Source organism: Phaethon lepturus, unplaced genomic scaffold (genome assembly GCF_000687285.1).
Source record: "Phaethon lepturus isolate BGI_N335 unplaced genomic scaffold, ASM68728v1 scaffold1863, whole genome shotgun sequence".
NCBI classification, from domain to species: Eukaryota; Metazoa; Chordata; class Aves; order Phaethontiformes; family Phaethontidae; genus Phaethon; species Phaethon lepturus.
In genome coordinates this window covers 5,992-24,667 of record NW_010531065.1, presented here as the reverse complement: position 1 = coordinate 24,667, position 18,676 = coordinate 5,992, and the positions used below count along the sequence as shown (strand labels likewise).

Genomic DNA, 18,676 nt, shown 5'->3' with positions numbered 1-18,676 from the left:
TGAAGGAAACATACCTCTAAATTTTCTGTTAATTAACCAAAAGATACATTTTAAGTGGTCTTGTATAAACAGGTGTGTTAAGAACACTGAATTGGCTTGTATGTGGCAACACAATGAGATTTTGAATCATCAAGATTCTTCAATCCTGTTCTTTTTGCAGAAGGAACCAAGCTCACTTTTTAAAATCATTCATTTCCACCTAGCTGCTGTTATATCTGAACAGGAGGCCTAAATCTAAAAAAATCCTGACTAAAACCAACTTGAACTCTTTTCATCTCATGGCTCACATTCATGTACAATGATTGTATTTGATGCAATGCTCATCATCATATCTTAAGACCGAAATCTGGTTGTCAGTACTTGACTTAGTTCTGCTTTTTCCAATTAGTTGAAAAATTGCATCCCAGCTCACCTTCTAGGAAATATATTTACATTTATAGTTTTTCACAGGTGAAAACTCATGGCAATACATTCTAAAATACTAACTTGATTGCCATTTTATTTTTAATGTATCCATCTCTGATAAATAGGATTTGAGAGAAAAAAACTAAAAAGTAGCACACATACTCAAAACATCTTACATCCAAGAAATAACTCATGGAGGGGGAAAAATCTCCAGGAATGTGAAGACATAACTATAGACATTTTTCCAGATGAACACTTTTGAAAAGGAAAGGGGGAGGGGGGGGGACACCTCTACTTTTACTATCTATTTATTAGCAAGAAAATAATATAACCTTAGAATATGGTATGGTTAAAGAAACAGTATTAACTTCTGATCCTGAGATAAATCAGTAGAAAGCGTGATTAGACATCAACAGACAGTCGCTCATTTCCATAAATTTGGTCACAGAGGCACAGAATGGTTGAGCTTGGAAGGGACCTTTGGAGGTCATCTTGTCCACACTCTCTGCTGAGGCAGACTCCCTAGAGCCAGTTACCAGGACTATATACAGACATCTTTTGAGTATCTCCAACGATGGACACTCCATAGCCTCCCTGAGCAACCTGTGCCAGCACTCAGTCAACTTCACAGTGAAAGAGTTTTTCCTGATATTCAGAGGGACCCTCCTGTGTTTCAGTTTGTGCCCACTGCCTCTTGTCCTGTCACTGGGCACTACTGGAAAGAGCCTGGCTCTGTTCTCTTTGCTTCCTCCAGAGTCATAGGGATGCAATATGGACTTACATATGCACAGTTTGCTCAGGCCCTTCACTTCAAGAAGGCAAAAGCCAGCAAATAAAATGGGTCTTATTTCACAGTGAGTTGTGCGCCATTTTATTGGGTTCATGTAGCAAGGTTTTGGTAGCTGTGGGGGCTATAGGGGTGCCTTCTGTGACAAGCTGCTAGAAGCTTCCCGTACGTCCGATAGAGCCGATGCCAGCAGTCTCCAAGATGGCCAAGCCAAGCCAATCAGTGATGGTGGTAGTGCCGTTCTGATAATATATTTAAGAAGGCAGGGGTGGGGGCAACCTACACAACTGCAGCCAGAGAGAAGATTGAGAATATGCAAGCAGACACCAAGGTCAGTGAAGAAGGAGGGGCAGGAGGTGCTCCAGGCACCCAACCAGAGATTCCCCTGCAGCCCGTGAAAAAGACCGTGGCGAGGCAGGCTGTCACCCTGCAGCCCGTGGAGCTCCACAGTGAAGCAGATATCCACCTGCAGCCCCACACCGAAGCAGGTGTGACCCCATGGAAAGCACGAACAGGAGCAGGCTCCTGGCAAGACCTGTGGCCCTGTGGAGAGAGGAACCCTCGCTGGACCAGATTTGCTGGCAGGACTTGTGACCCCATGGAAAGGACCCAGGCTGGAGCAGTTTGTGAAGAACTGTAGGCTGTGGAAAAAGCCTGTTGGAGAAGCCTGTGGAGGATTGTCTCCCATGGGAGGGACCTCATGTTGGAGAAGAGGGTGAGGAGTCCACCCCCCCCTAAGGAGGAAGGAGTGGCAGAGACAACATGTGATGGATTGACTACAACCCCCATTCCTCGTCCTCCTGCGACGCTGAAGCAGGAGGAGGTAAAGAATTCAGGAGTAAAGTTAATCCCAGGAAGAAGGAGTGGGAGTGAGGGGAGCAATGTTTTAAGATTTATTTTTTTTATTTCTCGTTATCCTACTCTGATTTGATTGGTTGATTGGTAACAAATTAAACTATTTTCCCCAAGTCGAGTCTGGTTTTGCTCATGACAGTAACTGGTGAATGATCTGTCCCTGTCCTAATCTTAACCCACAAGCTTCTCATTATACTTTCTCTCCCCTGTCCAAATGAGGAGGGGAGTGATTCAGCAGCTTTGGTGGGCACCTCACATCCAGCCAAGGTCAACACACAACAACCATTTACCCAGGTTCCCAGAAGGCACATCCCATACCGAGCACACAGTTGACCACCTAAGAAGAATGCAGTTTATGTGATGACAAATCGTTAGGTGATGTCCCCTGTGCTCTGTGTTATCCCAAGGAATTCGTATGGATGAAACACTTAGATACAAACATCTTGGTGCCTAAATGCTGACAGACAGGTGGGACAAACATATCCAAGAGTACATAGGTATATGAAACTGTTCAAAATAAAAATGATCTTCCCATCTCATAAGATCTGGTATTGAGCTCTGTTACACTGTCACTATAGCTTTGCATTATGATTTTCTACAAGAATATCTGAGTCACTAAATGATTCCCTATTTCATGTTTTCCTCTTTGCTCAGAGAAGTTATGGCTCAGGTTTTCCAACATGATATATAAGAATGGTGCACAAAGCTTGAGCGGGAAATGTTTCTGTTTAATCAGAGACCTGTATGCATCAAGCTGACTACAGATGTGAAACCCAATCTATATCCACAACAGAAATCACAAGAAAATCACTGAGTAGTAAGGGGTGGTACTGATATAGAACATGCAGACGATATCCCGTTATTTGTCCTGGATATCACTTTTTTCAGATGGTAGTCATCTTAATTTTTCAAGCTATATTCTAGTACTACAAAGGATTCCCAGAAATTAGATCGTAACAATTATGTTAAGAGTTAATGGGAGGAAAAACAATGTAAAACACTAAAAAACAGAAACAGGTTCTCTCAGAAGAACCATAAGTAAGCAAAACAGAAAAACTTTTAACTTTCTTAACCTCAAGTGAACAGAGATGGCTGCCTTGCTCTACAATTGACAAAAATTAGGTTAAACTGGTATTAACACATTTATTAGGTATGCATGGATGGACTAAAGAAAACTAGTTAAACTTCCTGTTGAAAATAAAAACAAAAAAAGAAAATACAAACAAAATACAAAAACACAAGTAAATGTATAAATGCATTATTAAAAGTAGAGAACTGTAGCTTTACTTGATCTCATTCATTTCATTCTGTTCTTGCAGTGAGGTACATGCACAAGACTGCATATAAATTAGTCAAAAAATGTTATGCAGAAATACAGTGTTAGAATAGTCTTTCTCACAAATTCCATGTTTTACAGTAGCCATGGATCTTTAAATTTCCATATTTTACTGAATGATTTCTATATACTGTATAATCTCTGTTTATCTAAAAGATAAAAATACTAAACAGACATGGAAATAAACAGGTATTTTTAAATTCATATGACATTACCATGACACATTGTTTTTACAGGTCTTCAATATATTTGTGTGCTATTCTGTTTTCTTATATTAACTTCTGTAATTTTTTCTTGAGTATTTGTACTTCTGATCTAAAATAGGCCGACATCTGCTATCCAATACTTGCAATATAGTTTGTCTCAATTACTTGAAATTGTTAAATATTTTTAATGACAACGGTACATCAAATCTGATCTCTGTATGACTGTTTAATGTGCCACGGCTTATTCAGAATGACAATCTGAACAAGAGTGGCTTATTTATCTTACTAATTTTAGTAGTCCCAAATATCAAGTAGTGATATTATTCTAGCAAATTTAATATGACTAGTTCATTTGACCCAGTCTGAGCTAAGCACATTATACATGTAGTAAACTGCTGATGACACCACATGAACATGCAATTATGTTCAATAATCTTTAATATTTATGACTGGCTAATTGTTGTCCCTCCATAATCAGACAGTACCCAAACAAATATATATCTAGAAGGAGAAACCACCTATAAAGACTATGTAGTCATCTATACAAATAATAAGGTGTGTTTCCATCAGAAACAGAAATGAAGCCCTCTGTTGGGAATGGGTACTCAAGAAGATTTCTGCTTTAATGTGTAAATATCATTCTACATTTCTTTGATATGTGTATTATGGACCAATAAAAATCTGCCTTTGAGAAAAATACATTTGCCAACTTTTTCTTAGAATGGATTGAAACAAAAGATGAAAACTAACAATAAAGCAAAATAATCTATTTACTATCCACAAGTTAAGCCCCCTATACAAGGAGCTATTTAGGAACCATGGCAGGGATGCAAAGTTTTGTTACAGAAACCTCTTGGATGAAAAAAACCTGAGATTAAGAACATATAATGTAGTCAATGTAAATAACGTTCAACCCTGACCATGAGGAGCCTGTCCCAAGGGAGCAGCACTAGGTGTTATTCAGTGCATTAATTAATCATTGGGGAAAGGGTGTGAAGAATAAGATAGCAAATTTATTTAAATTAGTCAAACACAGGAAGGATTGTGAAAAATTCCACGTAGAACAAGTAATCAGGAATGTGACAATAGAAAGATCCAACACAGATGTTTCCAAAATACCAGACACTACAAGGAAGATTTAAATTCAGTATACACTGCTGGGTTCTGAAATAGCTGTGGACTTGAAGGAATTTACTATTTAAAATCAAGACCAACAGCTTAATGAAGATATCAATACATATTAGCCTCTGAAAGATTACTGGTAAAAAAAAATAAAAATATATTATGTCCATCTTTAACTCTCCTGATGCTGGCTTCGGTACCTCATCCCAACCAGCAGAAAGGAGAGTAACATCAGACATAAAATGACTAAAGCAGTGACATGATGTGAAAACCAATTTAACCAAAGCAAAACTTCATAAAAATGTTCCATGCTTCTACTTTTATTTTCCCCAACATGAAAAGAAATAACAGTGACAAGTATCCACAGCTCCAAGGGGTCAGCACAGTATTAAAAAGGAAGGGTGTCACCAAAGGCAGATCTGAACTATGGTTTCTTAGTGACATCTTATTTGAACAAGTCTATTCTGCTGGTGTTCCTACAGGAGCAAAGAGGGGGACAATTGCCCTGGAACAATTGCCTCCCCTCCTTAGTAGTAAAACCACACTGCAAAACTGACAGTTTAACAACAAAAATAAATCTACCCTTCTGGAATCAGCAAAGGTATATGGCTCATAAGAGAGAAATAGACGCTGTTAGTAATTAGTTAACATAGCTCAGATATGTTCTAAGCACCAAGAACTCATGGAAATTTCTGAACTGTTTACCATTACTGCTAATGAACAGCAACATCTCTTTTAGATTGTAAAAGAAAAAATGTAACCAAAATCAGCATATATAAGTCATGTTGTGGGGTACAGAAAATGCATCCAAATTAGATTTTTTTAAAAAACCACTAAACTAGACTCAAGTCTAACTTGACATGAATTAAAAAAATAAGAAACCATATAAATAATAGGAAAGAAAACAAGAAGAAAATAAGGAAAATAAAAAAAGAAAACATGAGATACTAATAAGATAAAATGCAGGAAGTGGGAAATGTGTGTTGCAAGCTTGGCACTTTAGATAATCCCAGGAAATTTGTTTTTACCATATACTGTGTCAAGTCAACAAATGGAATCACAAAATACGTAGCACATTTTAAACAGATAAAGATAATACATTTTTCTTTCTTTACCAACAAAAAGTGGACCTGGATAATTAACTGCCACAAGGCACTATTGTGCTTAAGCAGATATGTATCAGACTCTTAACTGATTATGTGTCTTACACGAAGGAGGAATCTGCAGATATGCCAGCTAGAGTGATAATTCCAAGAGCTATTATTTCTTATCATTTGTAGGAGATAATATTTCTTATAGCTTGCAGGAGTTCTAATGCTTAGTAGCTGGGGAAGAGCTCTACATTTTTTAAATTTGTCAGGGAATGTAGCACAGTACAGTTAAATTTGGGATATTAGTCAAGAGGAGATTAATACTGGATGGTAAACAACGTGAACATACCGGTCTTTTCCTTTTCACAAATTCCTTGCTTGCTTACCGTTTCCCCTTCTATCTACCTGTATCAGATACACTTTAAAAGCTTTGTACTCGAGATTTACCAGTTTAATCTCACCTTTTCTCAATGATTTCTCATCACCCCCATTTTAGGACATGCAAGAAAATTACATTGCTAATTCTGCTGCTTTCCCATCTGCCCTCAGTATTGTCACTTTCCCAGGTCTCTGGCTTCATCAGAAAGAGTCACAACCATCAGCCTCTTGTGCCACCAATCCCCATCCAGAAAGATAACAACTCGTAGTCATTTGTCAGTTGCTTTGTGAGTTTATATAAAAATGAGTGGTTGAAATTTCATTCATAGTTAAAACATAGGACATGACAAAAGGCAAGCACCACTGTTGTCAAATTGATACATTTGGTGGTAACTTCCAAAGAGAGACTAAAAATTTAATAGGCAGGCTGAATTTATCCTCTCAGTTTCAAGGATGATTGACAAGCCAATGAGGGGGAAGCTCACACTGCCTGCGCAGCACCTGATCAGAAGCTAAAGAATCATGAAGCACCAAAGCTTGCAATAGCAAGGAAATGGTGTTAAAAAAAAAATCCATAGAAAACGCCAGGGAAAACAAAGCAAGGCTACCACAAGAATAATAATGCAAACAAAAAATGACAACTGAGGTCAAATTCCTTTTACTGTCCACGAGTTTTATTAATTTCTGTTCAGTTATTTGTTTTAAAGAACATGAAGCCTGATAAGAAGTCTGTTGAGGGGAAAGGAACAACATTAATTTATTGCAATAAGCTTTGGATGAGAGCAATAATCAGTTTGATACATTTTGTTAATTTATCTGCAGACTAATAAGAAATAGACTTAAGGTTGGACTTTTAGGGCATAGAGCATTAGCTTCTGTTCTTGTTCGAATAGAGACTAAAACTCTATAATTATTTCAGAAAATCTCACCTTTAAGAAAAAGAACACCACATTTGTCTTAATATTCTAATGGAGCAAGAAGAAAAATTGACATTTCTGTTTTTTCTCTCACAAAATCAGGCCTACTTATGTCTTCCTTAGGACCTTGCTCCTCCTGCACCTCCTGTGGATGCCAAAGAGTGAGATTTCCCAAATGGAGTGTTTCTCTGAAATGTCCATATTAAGCTCTGATTATGATTCAGGTTAGTCCATGAACCTCTCTCCCTTTGAATTCTGTGCCATAAACTATTTAATGATTTTGCCTAGTCAGATTTCACTATAACATGAGAATTGTTCTCATTTTCATCAGAAAGGTATAAACAACATTTAACAAAGTAAATATGAACAAAGCAGCAGAATTCTATTTCACTCAAGACCAAAATATAAACAAAAAATGAGAAAAAAAAAAAATGGAAAGAGCAACTATTTGAGCAGTAAGGAATGGTCTTCTAGACATTCTACTTTCACCTTTCCTGTTTAGTTTTAATTATTAACTTGCTCTCATTATTGGAAGTTGAAGACCTCTTTGCTAAATGCCAGTGCTGTCTTCTTTGTTAATTGTCTATAATGAAATCATTAACATTAAATTACAGCTAACAACCAAAACCACTAAAGTAACAATCAGCTGAATTCATGGTGTCTAAAAAACCCCAGCAAGCCACCTGTGGGACAGACAAGTTGAATAAAAAACAATTAATTTAAGAACCACAACGCTTTTCTCTTTGAGGTCATTTCTGTTTTTCCATGGGAGGACTTAGCAGACTTACAGATGATCTATTGCCTTTCTGGAAGCAATAAAGGTACCAGCCTACAGATGTATCTATTCAAGTGGTGGGAACATCAAGTTTATTCACACCGATATTAAGAGTTTTAAGAAACATGTTCCTGAAATCACAAGGATCCATAGATCTTTTCAGTCAAGTACTGTATTACTTATGCTACCCACTCCTGAAATAACTCAAGAACTCTGTTTTTGTAATCCTAAGAGAGTTTTTAAAAAATCACAAGAATATATTCGTAAAGGTAGAAGTGATGAATCACACCATATTCTGGGTAACATTGCTTTTTCAGCTTATCCTAACAGAATTTTGAAAGCATTGCAAATCCAAGATTATCCTCTCACAGAGTAAACCACAAATATTCAGTACCCGCAGTTGACTTCTCATCTTGGATCAACATACTGGTGTCAGTACTGCACAAAAAGTACAGTCAGCTGAGTGGAGCACAAAGGTGAAAACTAGAATATATGCAGCTAAGATGACTTTCAAGATCTCCTATTTCTAGGAGCTTCATCTAACATTTTTATTTATGTCTTTTAATATTTTTTTCCTATATGTGGCTGAAAAGTCATCATTCTTAGTGGCATTAAGAAGAAAACTAACAAAGCAACGTTAACTGATATTGTTTCTGATGAGCTTGAGATTATATTTTGTACATAAACATTTATTTGAAAGTGTTTGCAGTTAGTAAAATATCTCTCAAATAGCTAAACTCTCTTTCATCTATTGTCATAAAACAATCTCTCTCCCCCAAATGTCCTTTTAGGTGCACTTATTAATATGGGTATATTAAGGACCGATATATAGCCAAGTAAAACATGAAACAACAAATGTCTCAAATTAAACTCAGTGCATATAAACCTTGTAAGATTAGTATTTGCACCCTTTTTTATAGTCCTTTTTTGAGGGTACACTGTTTTGTTTAAAATAATAGTAACAGAACTGAAGAAAGAAAACAAAAAATACTTTAAACCTTTATCTGAAAACAACTCCTAGGAAGCTTCAAAGATACACATATTTTAAACACAAAAGCCTTAACATTCTTGGATCACAAGCAGCAAGAATTTTTCTTTAGAGTTTGTCAATGTTACTAAGTCTACTGGAGAATAACTTCTGAGAAGCAGAGAGTGCTGTATTGACAAATCAGTTTCATGAAAATTAAAGGGTTATTGTACCCTTTCGTCTAATGGAAAAGACATTAGGACCCCATATAAAACTCGAACTTTCCAGAAGAGTTCTGGATTAAGTGCTTTTTTGAAAACTTTGTTTCTCCTCATATTAAAAAAAAACCAACAGTCAACAGAGCTGCATTAGTTCCTCCAAAAAATCTGTTGACTTATAAAGTTATTTTCTCCTTAACATAACCTTGGGTGTGATACCTGAGACTGCAGAGAATCACCTCATTCAACATGAATAGTTCTACTGACTAAATAAAAGTACATAAGGCCTTGTAGAATTAAAAACAAAGTGCTCAAAGACAGCATGTGACAAACACCTAGACCGAAAATTTACTTCTTTAAATAATAGAGGCAACAAGGATAAACACGTATTATCAACATCTCTCACTAAACAAAATAATTGCCCTACAATTTCAATGTTTTCCAGCAGTCTCTGCAATTTTAAATCAGTATCTATTGTTAAGCTGTTGTAAATAACAAGCTTCAGCATGACATATTGGTTGCAAAAAAGCAGTCACTATATATCTGCTTTCTTGAGCCTGGCAAAATTATTTCAAAAACAATCAATAAGTCACCACAACATGGTGATAAAAATAAAAATTATCCTATTATGGTTTCTTTGGGGAAAAAAAAAGAAAAAAATTGCATTGGAAAATGACATTTGACCATTGTCATCTTCATCTGAAGTCTTACATTTGCAATGATTTCTTGCTCACACCCACATGAATGCAGCTCTATAGCCAGGACAACAACTGCAGGCACAGACATGTAAACAAGCTTCCCATATAAACAAGGTTCCCATGGCCACTTACATTTTTAATTTCATTGTTTCACTGTGTTTCACTCAAAGAAAGTGTGCCTGCACAAAAAGCAGTTCATATGCATGTAATTATACCGATTTTAGGAATGCAGACCAACCTTCAAAGCAATAGAAGAATGGAAAGGAAAAGGCTGAGTTTGCTAGGAGAACCTAGAAGATGGGAATGTTCTTTAAGGTAAAACATACTGTGAATTATTTCCTTCTTGACTTCAGCAGTCCCAGCCTAAATGAGCAAATAAGCTCTTCAGAAAGGCCTAGCTACTGATATCAATAATGAATCTTCAGTATAACCTACACACTTCATACTCCTGGCTGTTGCTGATGTGTAAACACAGTTTTTCTCACCCAGAATCCGATTCAGTTGTAATGCAAATGTGATTTGTTCCGCAAGTGCCATAAGGCAAAGTAGTATTAAGACAGGTACAGTATATTAAGAAAACTTGTCTCCAGCAGAATGGTCAAGCTCTTTGTCTGCAGGAGATAAAATTATATTTACAAGCATTATGTACAGATAAAGATTACATTCTAACAATTGTATTTTTATAGCAAGCAACCACTGATAAGGAAAGGTTTGCTGCTCAAAGACCAAAACTGTATTATGACCTTTCTCACAATTACTGTTATATTATGCATTTACATAGGAAACAGGTATGCATCATAATTTTGTACGGTTTATGTCCTTATTTTGTTTGGCTATTTGTGTTTCATACTTCCAGCTGACATGCAAAATGAAGGCGTTTGCACAATGGGCTGCATAAGAGAATTTACACTATTCTTAGATAAATATGGGAGTTGGCATCTCAGACCTTTCCAATAGGTTGTCTAGAAACTCAACTCCTTTCCACTCCCTCTCTAAGTCCCTACAACTTAAACTAATAACAACAACATAAATCTAATTATATATTGATTCTTCACTGCCCATACCCTGTAGTGGGGAAAAAAAAGTTACTTTTTATGTTTTGACTCATGAGTGTGTCCTGTATCTTGCCTCAGGAACTGAAAAAAGCACCTTGAGCAGTGAAAACTTTAATACTTACCATGTACCCTCAGTTCCATTGAACTTGGACATAGGAACTTGTTGGCTACGCAAATATTTGAAGATGTTTGTTAGACAGTGATGGGTTGGAGTCCTAACCAATTCTCAGAGTACATTATGTAATTATTGTCATAACATATGCTCCACTTAAGAAAGGTCTAAATCCCTTTTTAGCTTAATATTTAAGTTAGTGAAATTTAAACACGTTTGGTGGATTCCCAGGAAAGGAACAAATTTAAGTAAATGTTTATGTTTTGTATGATAATTCACATAAACTATGAGTGCCCACAAAAGAAGAGAGTAACGTAATATTACCATAACAAAATTATTATATATAGTAAATTTCTAATATTTGTTTCCTTCATTGTATTTTTTTCTCTTGAGAATACTTTAGTTTGTCTGTTAGATTTATTTTTGTTAATACAAACAATTCAGATTGCTTTCTCCTTAATTGCCTCAGCTTAAATAATATAGTTATTTCTTGGAAACTCAACACTTCTAAAGAGAAGAAGAGACCTGTTTACAAGTCACTGGCTTTTGCCCAACTGATTCAGTTCCCCAAAAGTTAATGTGCTTATTTGTGTATCTTTGCAGTATCAACAATAAAAATAAAAATTAAAAAGTGGTGAGTGAAAAAAGTGAAGCCACTGTCAAGCACTCACTAACTTGGCTATTAAAAGAGTTAGACTGTTATTCGTTATAGTTCAATGTTAGAAAACAGAACAGTAAGGCAAAGGGTAAACACACAGCAATCGGTTGCAAATCTACTTAAGCAAAACAAAGCACAAGCTAGCAGATGTTGCCTTAACGACTAAAGTACTTTCTTTGGCTGAACTATTACCAACAGGCAAAGTGGAATTTTACTGCTGCTTGCCTGCCTGTTGTTTTACTACTCTGTTTCGTGGAAAACGAGGTTTCAAATTTTTTACACACAGACACAAAATTCTGATATTAATGGCACGTTAGAGGAAAACCAGTTCAAAACAGTTTAAGCCACCCTTAATTTTTCCTTTTAAAAGAAAACATCCACAAAATAATTAGGCCATTTAAATTAAAGATATAGAGAGAAGAAACCAAAATCTTTAGCAGAATATTTCCTCTTGACACAGAAGACATGTATAAACAGTGATCAAACTATTTCTAAAATACTGGAGAAATGGCCAAGACCGTTATTTAGAACACATCTATACATCACTGCAAGGTCACTGAATCACCAGAGCACTACTTACTCATAGGCTAGATGAAAATAACACTCATGTACATATCTAAAATCATTGCATATGCATCTCAGCAGAGAACTAACCTTTCTTGGAGCCTGTGACAAACAGATCATATGCCTCCTTTCTAACTGAGTAAATATTCTCTTACAGCTCAAAAGATCCCCCAAACCATAAAGAAACAATTTGTTTTGCTCTATGCAATAAGCTGAAAGCTGAAGCATAGATGAGGGAAAAAACAACCCACTCCCTCTCAAAAAAATACCCAAAGCAAAACAAAAAAACCCCCAACAGAACAAATTGTCATTTAAGTCACCCAAAGGCCCACGGACTCTATGTTCTCTTTCAACAGATCTGTTTAACAAAAAAATCTAGGAGGTTCTTTGAAGATCTCACTCTCACTCAGGAGCTGCTCCATGAGCAAAAGGCCTGGCTACTGCTTCAATCAAACCTGAAAAATATACAGGTACAGAAGGTCTTCCACGAACAAGTCTTTTGCTAACTTGATGCCTTAGTCTCTCCATATTTATCAGTATCTCACAAAAGAGAAACAGAAATGTGATACAGCCCTTAGAGAAGCTTATCAATTACTGTTTGCAGCATGTTCTTTTTCAAATTTCCAAATCATGGTAAGTCTTATAAAAATTATATATAAACTACTAAATTAAAAAAATATTAGAAAGGTAGGAAAGTCATACAATCAAAAACTAGGAAATTCTAGATTTACAGTTACCTATTCAAGCTTAATCCTATCCTTTTGTACTTCTTAATGGGAAATGTCAACTCAGTCAGCTAAACATCCCTCTTCTAAGGCATAAACATTTACTACAGTGATTCATCTAATACATGAGCTGCGAACGAGGCTGTGGGTTTTGTAGAAGCTTGCAAGGAGTGGTCTTGAAGAATTTGTACCCTCTGTTAGCCTAGTTCTTGGCAGAGTCCATGCAACCATGGCAATTCTTACATTTAGGCAACATTACACACACCTGGATTTGTACTTGAAGGATTAACAGATTTAAAGATGAACTCTTAGCTATTGTTGCTGCCTGAGCTTCCACAGCAGCTACAGACATATCCTGGATTTCAGGATTACAAAACCATCTCACAAAGTGGGGGTTGTAGTCCTACATACAGACAAAAGCAATTTCCTTTGGTTCTCCCATCTAACCCTTTTGAGCTACTGATTTTACCTACTCATGGGGAATAGTTTTGAGCATTAGACACCCAGCCTTTCTCATCCAGAAACAGATGTTCCCGCTAGCCTGTTTCTCAGACCACAAAGAGTAAAATATTTTTTCTTTAAAATACCACTACTACTATAACAGGAGAAATGCAAGCAGATATTAACTTAATGTTTATCCTAATTTCTCAGTTTAGTTATTACTCTTGTTAAAAAAAAAAAAAGGCTACCAAATTTGTGTCTTTCTTTTAGTGGACATCAATAGCATCCCTTCTCCCATTTGAACAGGATCTTAAGTCAGTGGCAAGTCTGCTTCAGGAAAAAATGCCATTGAAGTGACTCATTCATATGAATATCAGCATCATTTTTGGGGAATAAATTTCTGCAGTCATCAGTGGTTTAAGTAACTGCCATTCTGCAAGAAAGTCGCAGGAATTTATAGCACATTTAACTAACCTGACTCTTCTGGACATGTTCATAGACTTTAATTAAAAACATGTTAATATCTAATTCAGTTCTAGTTTCAGTTATAAGTTATACAACTTAATCCAAGATACTGATTAAAACAACTGATTTAATTTTTACATATCTCATCTAATGTACAATGATTTAAAACTCTTTTACTACTATAAAGAAAGTAATTTAAATTCTGCAATATTTTCTGATCTTATAGATTGTGTATTGGATGATTCACAATTTGGTGGCAAGCTGCAAAAATTGCTTTCACTAAGGAATTGGTCTCTAAACCAAATACTGCAAGACTGTGAAATGTAATCAAGAATGTGATCAAGGATCTAATAAAAACTTTCTTGACTAGACATTTGCTTCAAAGGTACAAGATAACATTTCTACACTGAACCTGCTTCAATACGATATCTCTGTCATTTTCAGACTCAGTTTATGACTCAAAATCACTATAGTGATTGTGATGTGGAGATAGTACATAGAAATATGACACACTTCATTTTAAATATTTTAAATATACCTGCCAACTGAAGTTAGTTGGCAACTGGTTACAGCACAGGAAAATTGGCAAGTGGCAAAATTTTATTTGAGAGAATTAAATGACATTCCAAAGACACATTTCAAAAAAATATGACAGAAGAGTCGTCATCATTCCTCCCTTTCTCACTACAATCATGTCATTCTGGAAAGTTACATCTTCTACAGTCTCCAACCGAAGCTGGACGATGAATGTTAATGAAGTTTAACAACAAACCTAATAGCAGAATTTATATCCTACCTCTTATTAATGGCAGCCCATGTCGCATTAATGTTATCTGTCATCAGTTCTACTTTTCTGGTGTCATCTGTTGAATAATCACGGAGTAGCTTAAGTGCCATGTCATTTGCCACATCTACATTTATTTGCCACTGTCGTATTTCTTTTGAAAATTGCTGAAGTAGAAAGAGAAAGAAAAAGAATAAACCTCAGACCACCATAAAATGATCACACACATCATATGATTATTAGAGAAGGAGATGAACAACTTATACCATCAATATAAAAAGAAAAAAAAAAAAGGTCTTCCTAAGATTTACTGGTAATTAAGGTCAGAGTCTTTCTAAATGTTAAAATTCTTTTAGTTATAAAACCATAAGACTACTTCTAATCTCTGAGAGGACCAAGCAACCAAATCCTAAATGCTGGATAAAACATGACAGCTCGACTTAATAAACACTCATTAGAATGTTGGTTATTATTTTCTAAGACACAATTAGATGGATGCATTATTATGCATTATGCAGACTATCACTATTTGTGATGTTGAATTATGGATGACATGGAAAACACAGTGAAATAATATGTTCTCTCTAATTTTCTTTTTTATACTGTGAAATAACACTGAGATTTGGACAATTAATACCTGTGCTTTCACTTCGTTGTAAGTTATGTTGTTTTACCAAATTGTTTATGTAATTAGTGCCATCTACTGGAACAGCAATAAACATGCAATACAGCAAAATACTACTGGGAAACCTGTCAATATCTTCATAATTCAAATTTATGCTTCTTAATATTAAGAAGTTTTTTAAATCTTGTCATTCTTTTTTTTTCTCTTTCTTTTCTCCTCTTTTTCTTCTCCTCTCCTCTTCCCTCTCCTCTCCACCTGAGCCAGCTGTCTCACTACAGAAACAAGCCGGGAAGTCTGGAATACTCATTCAGCCAGCAGCCAGCTCCCCTCCATCTTTCTTTTTAGTCTTTTTCTCAGAGCAAATTTCCATATAAATGCACTGAAGTTACATATTTAATCCATAATGTGTAACAGCAAAATGAAAGAACAGAGATTATCTGTGGTGGACTTGTACTGGGCAAAGACTATAACTAGTCAATCAAAGGGACAATGCAAGTAGAAGAAAAAAGTTTGTATCTGTAAACAGACACAGTAAGTTGCATGTAAACATTAGAACCTACTGACAAAAACAAACCATAAAGGTTTAACTGTCTTTATTCCTGTGGTTTAATACATATATCAGGAAATGTCTGTGAAGAAAAGTTATTCCTTTATGAGAGGGCAGATCACCCAATTACCGTGCAGCAGATAAATAACCTCAGGTACTAAGACAGCAACCCAATTTCCCTGTGTTAAGGGAACAAACAAGTCTACAAACTACATCTATGGAGGTGTAGTCAGAAGAGGTGACAATTTTGTGGAAAACCACTACCATTCCTTCAAGGATATAGGCAGGTCGTTGTTTTGGAAAAAGTCTGCCAGTTGAGCTCCTTTCCTGCCAGAATTATATACTATAAATACAGAAATATTAATATTCACAGAAACATAATAAGACACAGAAAACAATAAATAAATAAATAACTAGTACAGTAATTATAATTTTAGTTTTGTAGATCTTTTATAGCAAGTGTCTATTATACCTTTAGGTCTATCCGTCTTTACATTCACATTTTAATTTACATTTATATTTTTGGAAGTATAACTGAACCTTTCATTTGTTTAAAATTAAGCATGCATACAGTTACCCTTTTCCAACCAAAGAATCACAGCAGACTGACTGTTTAATACATTATATAGAAAAGTTACCATAAAATTTTGTCTGTATTGTAAATTAATGGCCTGTAAACTTTATTTTGAAAATAAGTTATTTTGGCCCAGTCCCACGTGAATATAAACAACCTTATAAAACCTTCCAAACCCAGTTTTATAATAAAAATATGAAAGATCCATTACAAGGTTATTTCCAAAAGTGTTGTTCTCACCATTAACTTCAACATTAATCTACTAACTTCCTGACATTACAATACCAGATCATCACTTAGGAAAGAAATGATGAATATAGAGAGCTTTTCCAACAGAAAGAATTTGTATTTTCTACCATATTGGAAATTGGTATGTAATTTTTCAACAACTTTGAGGAGTGCATGCCTTGCTTCAACTTTGCTCTGTGTGCACACTGAGAGACGCTGAGAACAAACTGTTATGATGAATGTTTTAACTCTTTGTCCTACCAGAGGCCCATTAACACTTTTCTTACATGACTATAATGAATATTTTAGAATTAAAATCTTGGCATTTTTTTTCCTCTTTTCCCTTTTATATTTTTAGGTCTCATTTACCTTTTAGCTACTTAAGAACATGTTAATTCTTTAAAAAATGAAATGTTTAATTACCTTAATTTCATTTTGACATTTTTTAAAGCATTCTCTTTGTTCTGTCTGTGTCATCACTGGAATTTGCTGAGTTTATTAAAAGGCTTAAAGAGTTATGGTTGTGTATTTGTCATGTTACTCAGGTATAAATTTATTTTTAACTTTTCATTAGAAGATACTAGTTAATGTTATTAAGAAGAAAGTCTGTGTAATTAAGGGTCCTTGATTAAAAACAAGTAAGGAAATTAGAGCTGGGCTTTATTCTATCCCAGGATTGCCCAGTGAAAGAAAATAAATGATGCATAGAAGTTCAAATATAGCAATATGGATACACAGCATCATCCAATTCTAAGCATGTAAATTCCCAAACTGAGCAGATGTATATATCACAAATCTGGAAAATCAGGCTGTCTTTCTGTCCTTTTGCTGTATATCTATAGCATGTTTTATTTACATACTTAAAGAATTTTTTTTTTTATCAAGGAATTCTATTTCATCACCTGCATCATAGTCTATAACTTTAATTTCATTGTTAATTGTTTTACTAAAATCAAAGAGTACACTGTCAGCCCTGGAATAATAAAAATCCACAAAATGCTGAGACTGTACGTCATCCTATATTGGTACACAGGGAGTGGCGAAAGAGTACCTAGTAATTTACCCTCCTGCAGGAAGAAGAGAAAGGCAAGGAAGATAGCCTCAGTTTTATCCACAAATTCAAGGCATAAAGTTCATCCCCCAGCCTATGCCAGTGGAAGGTTGCCTGGCCTCGTGAGTCCCAACGGAGCAGGGGATGTAATCAGGCTGCTATTTAATCTCCTATTTAGATGAACAAGGAATAGGTGGTCAATGAAGGAAAGGAAAGTCTCCTTCCTTCCTCCTCTTCACTTTGGCCATCCCAGCTAAATTGGTACAGAGGGAGAAGAGATGCTTCACTAGCCCTTACCAAAACAAGGAGCCAAGAATTGAATGGGCAATCCTAGCAGAGCTTGTTTTTTTTCTTAATCTAAGCTCATTATCATATTAAGAAGAGACTAATTTTACACTAACTTATGTTCAGATGACTTGGTGACAGAAAGGAGCCAAAGAGTGACTATGTCCTATTTATACACCTATAAATACGGTGAATTAACCATCTGAAGTCATCCCTTGATGAACAATAACAAACAGGGTTTTAATGGATAAAGACTCTCACTGGCCAGAAAGCCATATTCTGATTCTCTGTATCTAACCCCAGTACTCAGAATTTAGTTCTCAAATATAAAATTAAAAAAATAGAATGAAAAAAATGTGCAATCCTCAGCAAATTATATCTGAATTTATTTCTGATTCAAAGCAATAATATTTTAATTATGAGCTTTATGGTATCTGGTCACCTTTGTTTTAAATGTCGGAAACAAATGTGTCAAAATCTATTACAAACATCATTGGCCAAATACAAGACAGTTGCAGATTTTTATTTTATCCTGGCATTGTAAAAAAAGTAAATAATCAAAAGACTGGTATTGCTGAGCTTACCATTTACTTGTGTGTAAGGATGCATAAAGCATTAACTGGTTAAAAGTTCACTTAGAGCAGAGGGGAACTTTTGTACTGACTCAGCTGTCTTTAGGCAGGCCTATAATGTTTAACAACCAAATCATTGGTGACTACTTTCTCACATGAAGCTGTGCTGAGATACAAAGCTGACAAGTTGAATATGTCTGAAAAATTTATTTAGGACTCACACTGATCTCTCTCT

The 18,676-nt window shown here is 35.5% G+C and overlaps 1 protein-coding gene across 1 annotated transcript in view; it reads right to left on the bottom strand.

Moving 5' to 3' along the window:
- Positions 1-18,676, bottom strand: part of LOC104618746 (dystrophin-like) — a gene marked incomplete at both ends in the record, with an annotated part of 177,047 nt that overhangs the window by 155,479 nt on the left and 2,892 nt on the right. Inside the window, one exon of the mRNA XM_010284423.1 lies at positions 14,572-14,726. Within this exon, the coding sequence (XP_010282725.1) occupies positions 14,572-14,726 (155 nt within the window). The remainder of the gene's footprint in view (positions 1-14,571; positions 14,727-18,676) is intronic.